General features: G+C 47.0%; 2 protein-coding genes across 4 annotated transcripts in view; one reads left to right on the forward strand and one right to left on the reverse strand.

Annotated features, from left to right (window-relative positions):
• The first annotated feature begins 1,810 nt into the window (after positions 1-1,810).
• On the forward strand, positions 1,811-16,255 carry ippk (inositol 1,3,4,5,6-pentakisphosphate 2-kinase). Of its 2 annotated transcripts, none has more exons than XM_056436490.1 (14): positions 1,811-2,041; positions 4,566-4,625; positions 6,663-6,758; positions 8,198-8,264; positions 8,389-8,507; positions 8,788-8,877; positions 9,324-9,382; positions 9,470-9,542; positions 9,842-9,994; positions 11,332-11,446; positions 11,773-11,908; positions 11,996-12,140; positions 12,222-12,313; positions 12,746-16,255. In XM_056436490.1, the coding sequence occupies exons 1-14, from the start codon at positions 1,961-1,963 to the stop codon at positions 12,993-12,995; spliced, it is 1,536 nt and encodes a 511-aa protein (XP_056292465.1). In that variant the 5' UTR covers positions 1,811-1,960; the 3' UTR covers positions 12,996-16,255. The 2 variants fall into 2 exon arrangements, with proteins under 2 accessions (XP_056292465.1, XP_056292466.1); XM_056436491.1 differs by having other exon boundaries at positions 12,038-12,140.
• cenpp (centromere protein P) overlaps positions 16,149-18,448 on the reverse strand; it is a 79,210-nt gene continuing 76,910 nt past the window's right edge. The window contains exons 7-9 of one of the 2 annotated variants that reach the window (XM_056436494.1): positions 18,300-18,379; positions 18,133-18,224; positions 16,149-16,400 (exon numbers count right to left, since the gene is read on the reverse strand). In XM_056436494.1, the coding sequence (XP_056292469.1) occupies positions 16,300-16,400; positions 18,133-18,224; positions 18,300-18,379 (273 nt within the window). In that variant the 3' untranslated portion in view covers positions 16,149-16,299. Of the gene's footprint in view, positions 16,431-18,132; positions 18,225-18,299; positions 18,380-18,448 lie in introns of both variants that reach the window. The other variant, XM_056436493.1, reaches the window with a different exon arrangement.

Raw genomic sequence — 18,448 nt, forward strand, 5'->3', positions numbered from 1 at the left:
ACAGATTAAACTATGAAGTATGTACAATGAGCACCCATTCACAAACAACTGATGACATAATAATCAACAGTAATGGTATAAATACATACTCGTACACACTGGCCTCTGCATTATGTGGGTACTTTGTGTACTTTTACATTTTGAACGCAGGATTTATACTTGTGTCGTATTTTATAAAGTCGTAAGTGAGTAAATTAACTGAATGCTTCCCCAAGATGAATATCTCCAACACAAAGCACACAATCCTGTTTTATATTTATTAATAGGGGAATTGTACCATTGTTGGGAAGTTAGATCTATAACAATGTATCACGTTATATAAGATCATAAAACATATAAATGACCACCTTTCACCTTTAGGTAGCTAAAGGTGAAACCAAAACTGTCAAAATTACAATATTTCCCACTGAATTATAGCGGAATATAATAATAAAGTATCAGAATGTAGATCAGAACAAGTAAACTTTTACTAGTAGCCTACTAGTAATGAATGTATTTTGTAATCCGGCGGTTATCAGTACTTCGTAAAACTCTTATTTATCTCCCCAAAAGCTGTACTTTTCCGAGATAGACGAGAACATTCCTCATTTAAAAGAGGGTATTAGTCATAAACCACGTGACCGACGGTACGTTTCCTCCTCTGGATCCTATGATGTCATCTGACTCGCCATCAAAAATAAATTAAGTTTTTGTCCCCCACCAATCCGCTCGATACCGGCTCCGACCAATCAGAGTGGAGTGGGCGGGGCGTCAGTGGATAGCGGCTACAGGGAGAGGTCCATCATCCTGTCAATCAAACAATCCAGCTCGACCGAATAAACCGGAAATGGTTAAAAAATCTAAAGCGCAAAAATAAAGAATTTGTTATACTTTAAAATATTCAGTGGCGTCATTACAAGATGTATGTGATGTATTCTCATAACTTGGTGCAAGTTATAATATTATGTAAACGTAAAAAAGTATATTACGATAAAGTAGCATTTCTTGTCAATATTTTTTTGGTCTTAATATTAGACCTTTTATGATAAAACATATACGTTTTTCTTTTCCTAATATTATAAATGATATCCTCGTAATATTTTTTTCTTATAAAATCACAATCTTTCAAATATAATGAGTTTTATGGGAAGATTATAACATTGTTATTGAAGTAGAACTTTTTCCTGTGACTTGTTCTCACAAAACTTTGGGTTTGTTATCTGACTTTTACCTCACACATTTACAACTTTATTTTTGTAATGTTGGACATCTCATAAAACTACGACTTAGTTTCATAATAGTGTGACTTTGTGCAGGTAAAACGTCGACTTTATATGCATATTATGTACATTTAAAATGGCATTGTATGATCTTGTTTGAATAACTGTTCTGTGATGACAGCTTTTTCTCATAAAGTTAGGATTTTTTTGACTTTTTATAAGTGACTTAATCCCATGACTTTTTTCACTCTCATACGATTGCCTACAAAGGTACACATTTTATATAAAAATGTGATTTTTGTTGCTGTTAAATTAAGACTTTAAACCCATAACATGACATAACTCAAAAACATAAAATGTATTCTCAAACATTTTAGAATTTTGTAAAAACAAATTTTAGACTTTTGACTTATTTGACGGAATTAGAACTATTCTTGTTACATTACTTTTTCATTCTCATAAAGTTACGTCTCTCTTCTCGTAAGCCTGACTTTAAACGCAACTGTACAAACTTTTTTTTCAAACATCCGTCAGTCCAACCGTTGAAACCTTTATTTTGAAGCCATAACCGGAAGTAGTATAAGTATAAGTTACTTCGTCCGCTTGCGGCAGCAGTAGAAGACGAAGTCAGTCGGTCCTGTGGTACTTCTGAATTATCGCTAGCAGCCAGCAGCACCAGTCGGCGTCCTTGTATGTTACTGTGACGTATTTCTGTTACTTTCTGGAGGTCAACAGGAGCTCAGTTCGTCCTCGTCGGTGTGATGGAACCGGACAAAATGGACGAGAACGAGTGGAAGTATCACGGAGAAGGAAACAAGAGCCTGGTGGTCTCACACGTCCAGGTGAGGAGGCGAAGCCGACACACAAGTCGTGCTAAAGCAGGAGCGGAGTTCAAAAGGAGAACCGGGACACCGACCGCGCGCGCCACACTTTACGTTAACTCTGGCGGCCGTTGGGACACTTTTAAACTGAAGGTGTTTACGTCAACTGTCAGGGTTTTACGTAGCTACCCGCGTAGCTTAGCCGGCTCGCTAGCAACCGACGAGCTGAGAGTTAAAACGAAGAAGAAGAAAAGAAGAAAGATGGTTACGGAGTCGACAACGACGGATAAAACCACCGCCGCTCGGCATAACTCACACGCGCATATTCACGTCCGGTCAACGTTACCGACTGACCGGGTGACGTCATGGGCCGTAAAATGTAACCGGAGGTCCTAACGGGGAGCTGCTGTCGCGGTTAGCACCTCGCTGCCTAACGGGACCCGCAGGTCCAGTCGAGCAACCGGCTCCACGTTATGAGGCGGGTATGACGTCACGGTTCTGACAATCTGCTCTCGGGCTTTTTTTCTCCGATTTGTTTACATTTTACTAACTTTGGGTTTGGGCCGTTTACTGACTTCAAAGTGAAATGATCCACGTTTTATTCCCGATACTCTACTTCAGGCAGGACTAATCTACAGTTCTACTGAACTCATGAAGGGTCAAATGGGTCTGAACACGAGCACTTTGTCCCAAATAGGATCGTCTGTGCGCACATATTTAAATCGGTACTTATTGGATCAGAAACGATAGTTCTCGACAGTTTTTAAAACCTGATGCACCAGATAAAGATCCATTGAAGTTGGTGTGAAACAAGCTCTGAGCAGAGATACAAGAAAAGTGTTAATCAGATGTAAAATGTATGAATATTTTGCAAATATGTCATATTCCCACTATTTCCTTCTCATTGTTGATGGTAATAAACTTTTTTGTTTTGCATATTAATATCTTTATTGAAGAGTAAAACAACCTTTCACAGCATTTAAGCAAAGTTTGTGTTTCATTGCAATCCAGAGTTTTAGAGTTTGTTTATTCTCAGATATCGTATATAAAGTTGGAAGTTTGCACCCTAAAATAAATAAAAAATCTGATCCCAAATGGTGAATTCTACAACTCAAAAGTCTCGTGGGAGACACAGCGATATTAATATAAATAAATGTTATGGGTGGAAGAAAATATCGATAAATTGTTCGTTAAATCAATGGCAAAGATGTTGTGGTTAAAATAACCAAAATTAATGATCTGTGTTTTTTTGCTAATACAACATATTACAAATTCCTAATATGTACGTAATAAGTCCTGCACATCCGTTTGTAACCACAATAGTGGAAAACAACACGTTATTACAACACATTGTCCGGGATGTGTCATCTTCATTGTCCAAACTCCACCTCTCATTCAACAGGTGTTATTACGTAGGAGGGGAATGTGACGGGCTGAACGATGACGTCATCACAAGAGACTCCGTTCACATAACTAGGGACCGCCCGTCAATGATTTCATTTTATTAAAAAAAAATACTATTCTAATCCTGAGTTTTGTTTCGGCTTCCATCAAAACATTTGACTATGAAATTTAAACAAATTTGAGCTGAGAGGAATAAAACTCTCTCCGCCCTGTGCGCTCCACGACAAAGCGTGTCAACAACACGCCTGAAATAACGACTGCGTACATTTCATCAGCCACCTTCGGTTTGAGCGCCACTTTCACCGTGACGAGTTCAGCGCGCCGTCTGGTTTCCTGCAGAACCTGATTCCTCTGAGCAACAGGCCAGGCACTCACGGCTGAATCCCGTGTGTGTTAATCACACCCAGACGCTGACGGAAGGAGTCACCGCCGCGCATTCTTGCAGTTAATCGTGCGTCGCATTGTGTTCGACTCGTTCTCCAGACCGTCAACGACAGACCGTCTGCGAGGAGTCCGTCGCCTCGAGTTCGGAATTTTAGCGAAGTTCATCCGAGCGATTAACGAGACATTTGTTGCCGATTAGAAGTTTAAAAATAACTTTAATGATCAGACGACAGTGTAGCAGCAACCTGTCACGCAGGAGGAAGCCCCGCCCTAAAGCAGACGCTGCTTTATTAATACATGGAGCATCATGTCAGGAAGTCTCTCTACGTCTTCTCTACGTCTTCTCTTCGTCTTCTCTTCGTCTTCTCTACATCTTCCGCCGGAAACTAAAAACACCTTTTCCAACTATCTGGATTAGAACACAGATTATTACTTCAGTGGCACTTAAATAACTCTTATTATGGTACTTTTGTAGTTCGACTATGTTGAGGAAATGTTACTTTCTGTCTTCTTGTTGTTCTTAGTTTGTACTCTAGGTTGATGCACGTGGTGTAAGTCGCTTTGGGGAAAAGCGTCTGCTAAATGACATGTGATAAAGTACTAAATGATGACATCATGCTGTATAGAAGAAGACTTGAAGCTAGAGATTGAGACATAAACTCATGTTTACAATGTTTACTGAGGGAATAATCAAGAGAAGTAGAGTATGGACTTCTTTATATGCAACCAGATCCCAACTTCTCTTCTCTTCTTGCAGATTTCCAGAGTTCTGCGTCTTCTCAAGTATCCGGCCGAGGACTCTGAGAACCCACCGCAGGTAAGCGAGTCTGTTGCTGCACAGTGAAATCACTCAGACGGTTGTGTGAATGTAGTCATAGTCGTAGCTTTATTGTCAATTTCTTCACATGTTAAGACATACAAAGGAATCGATAGGACGTTTCCCACTCTCCCACGGTGAAACATATAAAAGTGCACAAGCACAACAGATAAGACAAGACATTTCCTAATACTAAGTAAACAGATTCACGTACAGTTGTTATAAATACTATATATATAAATACTATAAATACGTAATACAATTTTAATACAATTTTAAACAAGTGAATACAAGTGATTAAAGTGCAGAGTTTTGAGTGATTTTGTAACCCTCAACGTGAGCTCGTGTGTGAACCTCTTTCCTCTCCGACGGAGACTTTACATCTTCTTTTTTTTTTTGACTTCCCAAAGTGTTTTTCCCCCACAAACTTTACTCTAAGGCCTAATTTAGAGCAGCTTCTCATTTGATGTTCAGGTCGTGGAGGTCGAAGCTGTGAAACGGGCCTTTTTATAAACGGTAATGAGCTTGTTTTAATTATTATTTGCAGTGTTTTTTTTAGATGTTGTGGCTGAACCACATCCACTTAACTCCAGCTCTTCAAAACGGACCAAACTGCCCTCAGCCTGCAGCTTTATTCTTATTTAGTCCACAAAGCGACGCAAATCTTTTAATAAAAGCTTTTTGTGGAATCGTCAATGGACCAAATCAGCCGGGACTCGGCGTGAGCGCTCATTGAAAAGTGGCGTGTGAGTCAACACGACGTACGAGATGAATAACGTCATGGTGAGCCAGCTGTTGAATGAGAGTTCTCATTGTGCCGAGTGACCCGGCCGTACCTGGCCGTCGGGCTCCAATAGGACCAGTGTTGTGGCTCCGCGCCGCAGCACAGCGCTCCACTGAGCCGCAGACACTCGGCTCATTGTCAGCGGACGGGTCCGGCTCGCTCTAAAGGCCCGGCGGCCCGGCGCCTGACACAGACGCACACGGCAGACCAGCAAATGTTCTCGTGAGCGGCTTCACGGCGAGGCTTTACTCTGGAGAACGGCAACGAAGTCGTTCTGAACACTGATGCAGGTAAAGGTTTGTTTACATGACTTCACATCAGGTGGTTTGTCCAACCAGGGAACGGTTTAATCGGTGAGATAATTGACCTTTCGCTAAGCTCCTCCCCCCCTTGGTTACTGTTGCTAGGACTGTAAAGATTTTACACCCGGCATTTTTAATATTCCCGATATCGGGGAGAGACGCTCTAACGGGAAAACTAGATTTCTGGAACGATCGTCCTGAAATGTTAAGAGAAGCGCAAAGAAAGGAAAACGTGTTTGCATTTCTGTTGGGGGGGCGGGGCTTATAGGCAAATTAAAGGTGTTTTGAGAACACGGTGCAAATAAGTACCACGTCAACATCGTAACCATGACCGCGGGAAGTGAAGTTTAGTGACAATCGCACTGGATCAGGACGTCGTGTTTAGTTTTTTTGTCACGTGAACGAATGTTTACATTATGATGCGTTCAGGCGCTGCTCAGTGAAAATGAGTATTGAGTGACGGTAAATTATAACTTATGTGAGAAACTTTAATAAATCCATAAATAGATATGAGATTAATTGTTATGCTGTTTACGTTAACCTCTAAACTGATTATAATACATCAATGATGCTTCTGACTGTTTTGATCCATAAAAATACAATTTAATTGAATGGGTTCTCATAAGGTAAAAACCCCTCTATGAATTATTACAACAAAGTAAAAGGATTATATTTATGTCTTTGATGTCAGAGTGGTTACAATTATTTTTCGGGGCATCTTGTCAACAACAATATGGATCGGCAATTAAACCGATCAGGAATCTCTAAAAGCTCCTTTTGCTCCTCTTTTGTTTCTTTTGATCTGAACTAAGTTTTGTGATCCGCTCGCCTCGAGGAGATCTCGTTTGACTCTTCCAGAGGACGCGCGACTCGGATCAGTCCTCTGTCAACGGCACCGAGCCTCTGGCGCTGTAGAACCGGTCCTAACCGGTCCGTGTGTTTGTCCTGCAGAGCGTGGAGCAGGCCTTCAGGCAGATCCAGAACATCGTGGACTTCAGCTCCAACGTGATGAGCAGCCTGCTGGGAGAGAAGTTCATCCACAGCGGGGTGAGTCCACGCCGCCGTCTGGCACATTTTAACTCAAAACATTCAGTGTGCAGCACTTAGTAATGCTAGTGGGGGCTAACGTAGCCCCGGGTGACCTACAGAGGGCCATGTGACCTACAGAGGGTCATGTGACCTACATGTGACCTACATGTGGCCTACAGAGGGTCATGTGACCTACATGTGGCCTACAGAGGGTCATGTGACCTACATGTGGCCTACAGAGGGTCATGTGACCTACATGTGACCTACGTGTGACCTACATGTGGCCTACAGAGGGTCATGTGACCTACATGTGACCTACAGAGGGTCATGTGACCTACATGTGGCCTACAGAGGGTCATGTGACCTACATGTGGCCTACATGTGACCTACAGAGGGTCATGTGACCTACATGTGGCCTACAGAGGGTCATGTGACCTACATGTGACCTACGTGTGACCTACATGTGGCCTACAGAGGGTCATGTGACCTACGTGTGGCCTACAGAGGGTCATGTGACCTACATGTGGCCTACATGTGACCTACAGAGGGTCATGTGACCTACATGCGGCCCTCAGGTGTCGGGTGGCCTCAGCTCCTTCAGGCACTTTATTTTAAACTTTTAGTTTTCAACCTCAACCATCACTCTGACTCACGTGACTCGAGGCAAAACCAAACCGGTATATTATTCAATATACTCGTGACTCATTTTTTTAATGACACATTTTCTATTGAATAATCTATCGACTATTTTAAATATCACAATATGCCGCCATGTTGTACATCACTGTTTGTAATGGAGATCTCCGGACGAGGCGGTTCAACTCGTCGCCGCATGCAAAGAACCAAAACTACTTGGATAAGTGACGGGAGAACCCCAACGTGTGTGTGTGTGTGTGTGTGTGTGTGCGTGCGCTCACCCTAACCCAGCAGACAACACGGCTTCATACGAATAAAGCCATAAGACTTTATTTTATCGATCACATAAACTAATTTGGGCTCATTGACTAATTTGGACATTATTAAATAATTCTGGCAAACTAAAAACCATAAGCGTAAACACACACACACACCAGTGTGTCTGCATCGGGTCACACAACGGTCCCCTCTCATCCTCATTCCAGGCCAGACAAAGGTTCCATTGTTCTTTAGTCTTTTTGAGACGTGAAGCACTTGATAAATGTGTAATTTTAATCTCAAGTGAATCAATATCGGAAGAAACGGAGAGATTTTTCTTTCAGCCGCAATCGAGCAAAACAAAGAGCGACGGCGTCGGGGCGTCCGGAGGGTTCGGCACGCGAACGGCGTCACGCGGCGCCGACTCTATAGACGTCTCTAGAAGATGGAAGCTAGACTCGATGACTCTTTATTTGGTTCTCCATCTGGACGTTATCGGGCCGCAACGACCACGGGGATCACGAGACGCACTGGATTGTAAAGTGTTTGTGTTTTCTCTTCAGGAAGTCGTCAAGCTGCCGCTGGAGTTTGTGCGACAGCTGTCAATCAAAATCCAACATCAAAGACCAGGTACCATGTTCTCTGTAAACTTCATGGGGGGAAACATGTGGTTTGAAATCTGTTGGGGATGTTTAGTCTCCTTGTTTCAGGCGGTTAGATGGGGACTTAATGTGTGTGTGTGTGTGTGTGTCAGCGTGGCGCTGTGACAAGGTGATGGACATCTACAGCGGCTGTGCTCTCTGTCTACCCAACCTGACGTCTCCAATCCTCCACCAGCCAACACACACTCCTCCACTCTGCATTGAGATTAAGGTGCACACACACACACACGCACAAAAATACATTATTTAACCAAACACACAAAAATAACAAAAGTTAATTCCATTTTATTGGGTTTTTGAGGCCGTTTGTACTTTAGTTTCTTGGTAATAAAACTGTTTTTAGATGTTCTTGCTCCTGAGAAGCAGTTTCAGAAATGTTGGTCTATGAATCAGACAAACTAAGTTAAAACAAACATCACATGAGTGTGTGTGTGTGTGTGTGTGTGTGTGTGTTACTCAGCTGCTGACTTTGCTGTGTGTTTTGTTCTCAGCCCAAATGTGGCTTCCTGCCATCCTCCAAACACGTCAGCAAAGACATCAAGACCAAAGTGTGCCGCTTCTGCATGCACCAACACTACAAGGTAACTACAGTACACACACAAGTACACACACAAGTACACACACCACTCTACTCAAACTACGGTTTGCACCCCCGTGCATGGCCACCTTCCCCCCTTCATGAGTTTGCAGGTATGCGTTCCAACCACTCCACGCCTCACCTACTCCGGTCCTCGGCATGCGTCACACGCCCAAGCCGAGGTCACTGGAGGTCACAGAACACCGAGCAGCGGTGACCACGCGGCTGTAAAGCAGACGGTGGATTTAACTCACGGAGGCGTTCAGCTGGCGGGGCGTCGTTAGTGGTTTAAGTTTTCAGTCACACGCCGGGAAGAAAAGACTCACGCCGCTGCTCACTTTATTCACCACCCGAGTGTGAAGGACAACTCAACAACTCTTTATTGGTTCAATGACTTCAGTCTCCCTTCATCACGTTGTGCTCTCTCTCTCTCTCTCTCTCTCTCTCCAGGTGGCCAACGGGAAGTGGAAGAGGCCGAGTCTGTACTGCCCTCTAGACCTGTTCTCAGGGTGAGACGACGCACTTCATATAAATAAAGATAAAGATAACTCTGCCACCGCACTGCACTCAGCTGCTTGTCCTCTTGTCTCCTTCAGGAACCGACAGAGGATGCACTTCGCCATCAGACACCTGATGGAAGAACCTCAGAACAACTTCAAGATCTTTAAGGTGAGACACGACGCTCTCTCTCGTTCACTCTCACTCTCTCTCACTCTGTCTCTCTCACTCTCTGTCTCTCTCTCTCTCTCTCTCTGTCTCTCTTACCCGGTGCATCAACTCGTGGCCTCAGGAGGGTGAACACGGTGATTTGTGTTTATGAAGCGTGGGAAAGTTCTAAAGAATATTTACTGACTTGCTGAGCTCAAAATGCAGAAACACAGAATCAGAACGATTTAATCTCTGATTTAATCTCTGGACTGTAAGGATGAGACCCTCCTGAGTATTCATCCCTCACTCGTGTCTGTCAGGGCGGTCAGTGCATCTACAGCAGTAAGGAGGTCAGCGACGACTCCATGGACCTGAACTCTCTGCTGCATCACCTCAGACCGTACTTCCTGTACGGGAACAACCGGATCAACAGTCACATGACCAGCAAAGCCGTCTTGAACGACTTCATCCAGGTAAAAATTTTAATTGAAAGTAAAACGTATATTTGTAAGAAAGTGTACATGCTCTCTTTTCTCTCCTCCGTGTTAAAAATGGAGCTGTTAAAATTCTTATTTAGCAATTCTTGATCTTGAATGAAGGTTTAAAACCAACTCGGGCTCTGATGTGAGGAGTGGGCTCTCCAGTGAGGTCATCTCCAGTGAGGTCATCTCCAGTGAGGTCATCTCCAGTGAGGTCATCTCCAGTGAGGTCGTCTCCAGTGAGGTCGTCTCCAGTGAGGTCGTCTCCAGTGAGGTCTCCAGTGAGGTCGTCTCCAGTGAGGTCGTCTCCAGTGAGGTCGTCTCCAGTGAGGTCGTCTCCAGTGAGGTCGTCTCCAGTGAGGTCGTCTCCAGTGAGGTCGTCTCCAGTGAGGTCGTCTCCAGTGAGGTCGTCTCCAGTGAGGTCGTCTCCAGTGAGGTCGTCTCCAGTGAGGTCGTCTCCAGTGAGGTCATCTCCAGTGAGGTCATCTCCAGTGAGGTCATCTCCAGTGAGGTCATCTCTAGTGAGGTCATCTCTAGTGAGGTCGTCTCCAGTGAGGTCGTCTCCAGTGAGGTCATCTCCAGTGAGGTCATCTCCAGTGAGGTCATCTCCAGTGAGGTCATCTCCAGTGAGGTCATCTCCAGTGAGGTCATCTCCAGTGAGGTCATCTCCAGTGAGGTCATCTCCAGTGAGGTCATCTCTAGTGAGGTCATCTCCAGTGAGGTCGTCTCCAGTGAGGGCGTCTCCAGTGAGGGCGTCTCTAGTGAGGGCGTCTCCAGTGAGGTCGTCTCTAGTGAGGTCGTCTCCAGTGAGGGCGTCTCTAGTGAGGTCGTCTCTAGTGAGGTCGTCTCTAGTGAGGGCGTCTCCAGTGAGGGCGTCTCTAGTGAGGTCGTCTCTAGTGAGGTCGTCTCTAGTGAGGTCGTCTCTAGTGAGGGCGTCTCTAGTGAGGGCGTCTCTAGTGAGGTCGTCTCTAGTGAGGGCGTCTCTAGTGAGGGCGTCTCTAGTGAGGTCGTCTCTAGTGAGGTCGTCTCTAGTGAGGTCGTCTCTAGTGAGGTCGTCTCTAGTGAGGTCGTCTCTAGTGAGGTCGTCTCTAGTGAGGTCATCTCTAGAGGTCATCTCTAGTGAGGTCGTCTCTAGAGGTCGTCTCTAGTGAGGTCATCTCTAGAGGTCGTCTCTAGTGAGGTCATCTCTAGTGAGGTCGTCTCTAGTGAGGGCGTCTCTAGTGAGGTCGTCTCTAGTGAGGGCATCTCTAGAGGTTGTCTCTAGTGAGGTCATCTCTAGTGAGGTCATCCCCAGGTGGTCACTGGTGAGCTAATGAAGCGTCTCCCTGCAGGTGCTGGTCAACGCCCTGCTGAGCGGTGGAGACGGAGAGGTGGTGGCGGACACGCGGGGAGAGGGGCGGAGCTTCTGTGAAGCCAGTCAGTTCAACAAGGAGAGGATCAGCAACGGTCAGAAGCCTCATTTAAGACATTTATGTTTATTTAAAAGACAATTTTAAGTTTCCAACTCTCTGTAGTTCTTTTAAATGTTTTGGACAAAACAAGAAATTAGAAGACGCACAATTTTCAATTTTTTTTCTTCCTATTAACAAAAAGATCAATTGAGAAAATAATCTGCAGATCGTTTCCTTTTTTTTCTTTCTCTCTCTCTTCTTTCTTTCTTATTTAGCCCAAAAACATCTGAATGTGATTATGAAAGTGAGACATGACATACTCCTCTTGATTTAAACCTTTAAAGTAGTTTTTATAAACCAGCACCCCCCCCCTGTGTCCAGGTTCTCAGGGTCTGCCCGGCGACAGCGTGTTGTTCCGGATCCTCCAGACTCAGATGTTGGACACGCTGGACATCGAAGGCCTCTTCCCTCTGTACCGCCGTGTGGAGCAGCACCTGCAGGACTTCCCCAAGGAGAGGTAACGGCTCTCGGGCGTCGGAGGAGGGGGAGAGAGAGAGATCCGGTGTCTGTCCAGATAAATCTGATTCCCCCATCACTCACGAAGGGGCACCATCTGGCCTCTGGCGTCACTTCCCGTCTGTGTCAGGACTCGCCTTCAGGTGGAGGGGCCCTACAACGAGGCCTTCCTGGAGAAGCTGCAGAAGTGCCCCCCCGAGGACGACGGCTCCGTGGAGTACGCCGTGGCCAAGGTGAGGAACCGCACGGCCATTTTAGTTTTTTCGCTCTCTTGAAAATACCGTGACTAATGGAACCGTGTGCTTTGACTTCAGGTCCATCAGTACTGCGTCGCCATGACAACCAAGGACTGCTCCATCATGGTCGCTCTGGTGCCCAGCGGTGAGGAAGAAGAGGATGACGAAGGGTAAGCGTTAATCGACAGGTGGACCTGAAGTCTGCAGGTGACTCGGAGAATTAAAGGATCCCTTGAGTCTAGATGATAAATGTCTTTATATTGATCCAGTAAGAGAAGTAAAATATTTTATTTTAAAGGGAAGTAATATTTCCCTGATAAATGTAGTGGAGTATAATCAGAAAGTAGGATTGTTTTGGTACTTTAATAAGACGAGCGCTGTGCTATTTTTATTTTGCCTTTTTTCACCATTTCTGACACTTAAGTAAACTATGACTTGATATGAAATAGTAATGAATGTGTCCTCCATTAGAGGGGGTAACTTCCTGATGATCTAATAACACATTAATCGGCAGCTGAATGAAGCGTGTTGGTTCCAGACTGCAGTACATGCTGCTGGCCACCGGGCGGCGCCAGATCCTTTACCTCTCCCTCTCCTCCCAGTCTCTCCAGTCAGAGGCGGCTCAGAGACTTCCCCTCCTCCAGACCGGCGCTCTCCTACGCCGTCTCCATCTTGGACTTGGACCCCAAGCCGTTCGACAGCATCCCCAGCCAGCTGCGCCTGGACCAGAAGATCGTCTCCTGCTACCTGAAGACCGGCAGTGCCTTGCCCAAGGGCTCTCCGTCGCCGCACTGCGGCATCTTCACAGCCGCAGAGAGAGATGACTGCACGCTGCTCTTCCACCCCATGTGAACGCCCCCCCCCCCCCCCCCCGATGAGAGCCGGACCCCCGACTAACAGACGCATGATCCAAGACGGAGTTGACGTGGACGCAGAGGTCGAGAATCCCTGCAGGCCGGAGACGGTACTGCAGCACTTCTTCTTCTCTGCTCGTGTTGACGGTTAACAGCTCGGCAAAAAAAAAAAACCCATCTCCAGGAAGTCACCACTAACTCATCAGACGTGTCGTTGGCGTCTCCCTCTCAGCAGGAGGTGAATCCCGGCGTCACCGCCGTGTTCTCGTGATTCATATTTATTAGAAAACTCATCGGGGAGCTTCTGAGCTCCGAGAAGAAGGAAAGAAGAGCGAAAGAGGAGAGAGAAAAGCACGTCGTCGTTTGGAGCGTTGCCGTACGCAAGATGTCATTTCCTGAATGTAGGCGGGGCTTCTGGGAGAGGGAGGCGGAGCCATGATGTACGTGTCCAGGTTGAACGGGGCATGGGAGGCGGGGCCAATCCGGTCCCCTGCAGGTGTGCCAGGAGGATCCGGCTCTCTGCTGGACGTCTCCAGGCCGCCGTTCAAGACGAGGCGGCGTTCCGTTGTTCTGACAAACTTCACGAACCAGAACCACGAGAGCCGGATGGCAGCGAGAGGCGGAGCTCCACGGCTCGCTGGGTTCACTTTGTTTGCGTCGCGTTTAACTTAATTTCTTTTTTCTCATCGGGCGTTGTTGCCGAGATTTTGAAGGTCAAACGTTGGTGACTTTATTTTACTTTTTCAGAAGGAGGGTTGAGTATTGTTAAAGGGTAACTTCACCTAAATAATAATAATAATAAAAAAGCCTTGCCTCTTTCCTCCAGTGAAATCTATCCAGGTCTAATGTGCCTCCAAAACAAGAAGTTTTGACTCTCGCAGCTTTGAAAAATGACTTTTTATATGTAAAGTCTACAAAACACAACAGTGACATGTTTTAATTTAAACTTTTAAGTTTGACGAAAATAGTTCCAATAAAATATATTCTTAAAATGTCCTTTTCATTGCCAACAAACTACATTTGTGGCAGAAATGAAATCCAAAATGCGTGGAGAGATTTCACTCGAAGGAAGATTAATAAATATAAAAAACACTCGGTGGCCACTTTATTAGGTACACCAATAACATAACGCATCAAGAACATCAGCCTTGTTGTTTGACCTTTAAACCTTTATTGTTCTTTTTCTGTTGGTGCTGTAGAGGTTGTTGTTCAGGTTAACTAACAGCTGGGGCTCGGGTTGCCATAGCGACGCGGCTGTTGTCTTCGTAGCACTGAGTGTTTTAAGTCATTTGGGTAAACTGACCCTTTAAGGTCCAGACCTCGACTAACCAGCTCTTGTAGGTTCTTCAAGACGTTTGAGTCCAGTTGCCTTTGGTGGTTCTGACGTAACACCTTTTTGTTTTTGAAAAACAAAGCACATTATTTTAACTCTTAAGCATTTAAGTCGTCGTCTAACACTCTGCGTAGCTTTACTCTCGCCGCTCTGCGTCTCTTCTTCACGACGGAAGCCCAGACCGCAAATTCAGCAGTCGGCCAATCGGAAACACCGATGTAAAAATGTGTCGTCGCTGGACTAGACTTCCCTGAAGAGAAGACCAATGGGAGTAGTTTAAAGCAAAGAGGGTCAGAGCACGTCAGCGTCTGACCCACCGGAGCAAAGGCTTCTGGGTAACGGGCCGAGCTGCTGCTCCGCCGGTTGGTTGGTGCCATACGGCTCGTTGTGTGTGTCCATGTGCCTAAATGTTCTGGTGGGACTGGAGGGTGGTTGTGTGCGTGTGTGTGTGTTGATAAACTTGCTTTGTTACAGTCTGCGTTCACAGCTGAGACCAGCGCCGCGTGGTCGCTGGTCTCAGGTCAGCGCTGTGGACGCGGCGGCCGTGAACTCTCAGAACCTCGAACGCCCGACGACCCGGAAACCCTGAAGCGAAATGATGCGTTCAGGAGCGCCAGGAGGTTTCAGAAGACGGCGACGTCATCGGGAGTCGGGGGACCGGCGGCCGGTTTTTAAAGTTCTGTTACCAGCAGACGAGTCCAGACGCGTCGCTCGTGGTCGTCCTCTGAGCCGGCGGCGCTCGCAGAGGCTTCAGGTGAAACCGGTGACGCTTGATTTCAGTTCCTGTTTACAGCGTCGCTCTCCGACCTCCACCGCCTCCGTCAGCCAATCAAACGCCTGGGAACAAAATCACACTACAGGATGCAAACTAGAGCCGTCACTCCATCGGGACGACGTGAGCCAATGGCATGCCCCCCCCCTCAGTAGTTCTGTTGAATCCAAACGCTAAACTAAAAGGTTTAAAGCGAGGTCGCTTCACTGACCTTTTGACCCCATCGCGGCGTCACCTCCGTTGCCTTGGAGACGGAGGCGTTACCAGGATGGAGGGCGGCCGCAGTGAACTGAACCGAACCGCTGATCCTTCTGACTGTTGAACTGAAGACGCAGAGGCTCATGGGAAGAGGGCGGGTGGGTTCACGTCTGTGAGACCGCAGCTGATTGGATGTTACTGCGACTTTAAGTTTTATATAACTTCTAAACATTGTAACAAACTTAACGCCAAAGCATCCGCACAGATTATTTTCATAATCGAGAGAAAAAGCCGCTTCAGTTTGTGTGTCATCATATTTTATACGTGAGGTCAGACATGGAAGAGTGAAGCGATATGAAAACAATATAACATTATTATTATTATTATATCTAGACACAATGATAAAACAATGTCTCTGACCCCAGCGTCAGCTCCTTAACACACTTCATCAGCAGAGTGAGTCCTAGAGGAACGAGGTTAGAGGAGCGAGTCCTAGAGGAGCGAGCGAGTCTGAGAGGAGCGAGTCCTTGAGGAACGAGTCCTAGTGGAGCGAGTGTTTGAGCTCCAGGAGTCCGCAGAAGACTAGAATATCCAGGAAGTCTCTCTAAATTAAATCCGGTTCCAGACGTCTAACTTAATGCTATCGGACACAAACTGGGCCAAAATAAATTCCTTTAAGATTCTGTCCCAGTAGAAAACGGTCCTCCCTGAGCTGCCGTCTGATTGGTCGGTTGCCTCTGCCTCGCCTGGGCGTCGGGCTGCAGGAGCCTACGGACTTCTAACAGCTGCGTGTGTAAATATCCGAGAGGAGAAAAACTATTTGAGAATACAAAAAGGCGACACTGCTGTCCAGCATTTTTGTATTTAAATTATTTATTTTTGTAGATTTTGACCGATGAGCTCTGCCATCACAGTCGGGCTCTTTCTATTAAATAAAGATTTCTAAGAGACTAAACCGTCGCTGTGTGTTTATTTATTTGTAAGAGATGAAGATGCGAGTCACGTGTCCCGCGAGAGGCCGACCGCCATGATGACGGACTCCAGCGCCGCTTCAGGGCCCAGGAGCCTCAGCAGGCTCTGGAAGGCTTCGCTGGCGCCGCCTACAGGCAGAGAGGGGAACAGCTGCAGCGCTGCAGAGACGCAAAACGCATCCGATCAATTCACCGGGATCAATACCCTCTTCAAATAATCAAACGGCGTGGTAACCGTCTCCAAGGAGAAACTGAAGCTACAGAGTAAATACTAGAAGAGCAGATTGGCAAAATACATACCAACAGATTATCTGGTTTTAAGGTTCTCAAATGTGAGGATTTGGTGATTTTCTTTGTGACAACAGTAAATATTTAAACTGCTGATTAAATAAATCAATCGTGACCGGCCAAAAAAAATTGATAAAATAATCTTCAATTTAATCCGTAATGAAAATGATCTTAGATGCAGGTTAACCTCACTTTCACATCGAGAGACTTTTAGCTGTAATATTCGTCTACAGCCGACAAACGTGGAGAATAAAGTAAAAAAGATGTAGATAAACATTCCTCATCACCAGCCACTAGTGGCCCGAGAGGAGGAGGAGGAGCCTGTCACCTCGGTACGACAGGTGTTTGTTTGGGGACACATTTAGTTACCGGACGAGATCAAAAGAAAGAGTTTGAGCGAAGGGAGTAGGCCGTGAGGGAGAAGGACGTGAGGGAGTAGGCCGTGAGGGAGAAGGACGTGAGGGAGCAGGCCGTGAGGGAGCAGGCCGTGAGGGAGAAGGACGTGAGGGAGTAGGACGTGAGGGAGTAGGACGTGAGGGAGTAGGCCGTGAGGGAGCAGGCCGTGAGGGAGAAGGACGTGAGGGAGAAGGACGTGAGGGAGCAGGCCGTGAGGGAGCAGGACGTGAGGGAGCAGGCCGTGAGGGAGTAGGACGTGAGGGAGAAGGACGTGAGGGAGAAGGACGTGAGGGAGCAGGACGTGAGGGAGCAGGCCGTGAGGGAGTAGGACGTGAGGGAGCAGGCCGTGAGGGAGCAGGCCGTGAGGGAGTAGGACGTGAGGGAGTAGGCCGTGAGGGAGAAGGACGTGAGGGAGTAGGACGTGAGGGAGAAGGACGTGAGGGAGAAGGACGTGAGGGAGTAGGCCGTGAGGGAGAAGGATGTGAGGGAGTAGGCCGTGAGGGAGTAGGACGTGAGGGAGTAGGCCGTGAGGGAGTAGGACGTGAGGGAGTAGGCCGTGAGGGAGTAGGACGTGAGGGAGTAGGACGTGAGGGAGTAGGCCGTGAGGGAGTAGGCCGTGAGGGAGTAGGATGTGAGGGAGTAGGCCGTGAGGGAGTAGGAGGGATGTGAGGGAGTAGGCCGTGAGGGAGTAGGACGTGAGGGAGTAGGCCGTGAGGGAGTAGGATGTGAGGGAGTAGGCCGTGAGGGAGTAGGCCGTGAGGGAGTAGGATGTGAGGGAGTAGGCCGTGAGGGAGAAGGACGTGAGGGAGTAGGCCGTGAGGGAGTAGGCCGTGAGGGAGTAGGCCGTGAGGGAGTAGGCTGTGAGGGAGTAGGACGTGAGGAAGGGTCCGTTGGCCTTTGGCTCCACAGGTAGAACCAGAACTCAGTTTAGTTTCTGGTCCATTGTCTTCCAGACCTTCTAAACTCTGTGTTGGTGGAGCTGGTTGCCGCCTGCAGACAGAACTCAGGGCTAAAATAACACAAACGCTTTTTTGGGACACACCTAAAAATGTAAAAATAAATGTTCCAGATGAATTCCTTGTTAGTTTCATTCGGTCTGCGTCTCACTTCGAGAGCCGAACCTACACCCCAGTGGACTTCCTGTTTCGAGCCTCCCGTCTGCAGCTGGTCGGCTCACCTCTCTCGGGGATCTTGGCGAGCAGCTCGATCTTCGGAGAGACTCCGCCCTCTTTGGACACGTCCACCGACCAGCGGACCAACAGGAGGCAGCTGGAAACAAAGATGGAGGTCAGAGGGAGCGGCGGCTCAGCGCTGTGTCACTGCGTGCTCCACCAGAGTATTTACCCAGAAAGCTCAGGGTGGTTCAGGGTCACGACCTCTGAGCTGCAGCCTCCGGGAAGAGAGACGACGGATGGATACTTCTCCTGGAGAGAGAGAGAGAGAGAGCTGTACTCTAGCAGGTCTGCTCCTGCACATTACTGCCGTCGGCCTGC

The sequence above is a fragment of the Pseudoliparis swirei genome, chromosome 18 (genome assembly GCF_029220125.1).
Source record: "Pseudoliparis swirei isolate HS2019 ecotype Mariana Trench chromosome 18, NWPU_hadal_v1, whole genome shotgun sequence".
NCBI classification, from domain to species: Eukaryota; Metazoa; Chordata; class Actinopteri; order Perciformes; family Liparidae; genus Pseudoliparis; species Pseudoliparis swirei.

Excerpts from the sequence above, each read along its gene's own strand:
- ippk (XM_056436490.1), top strand. The coding sequence starts at position 1,961 with ATGGAACCGGACAAAATGGACGAGAACGAGTGGAAGTATCACGGAGAA. Across the intron at positions 8,508-8,787 it reads CACTCTGCATTGAGATTAAG|CCCAAATGTGGCTTCCTGCC; the intron begins GTGCACACACAC and ends TTTTGTTCTCAG. Across the intron at positions 11,909-11,995 it reads CAGGACTTCCCCAAGGAGAG|GGGCACCATCTGGCCTCTGG; the intron begins GTAACGGCTCTC and ends TCACTCACGAAG.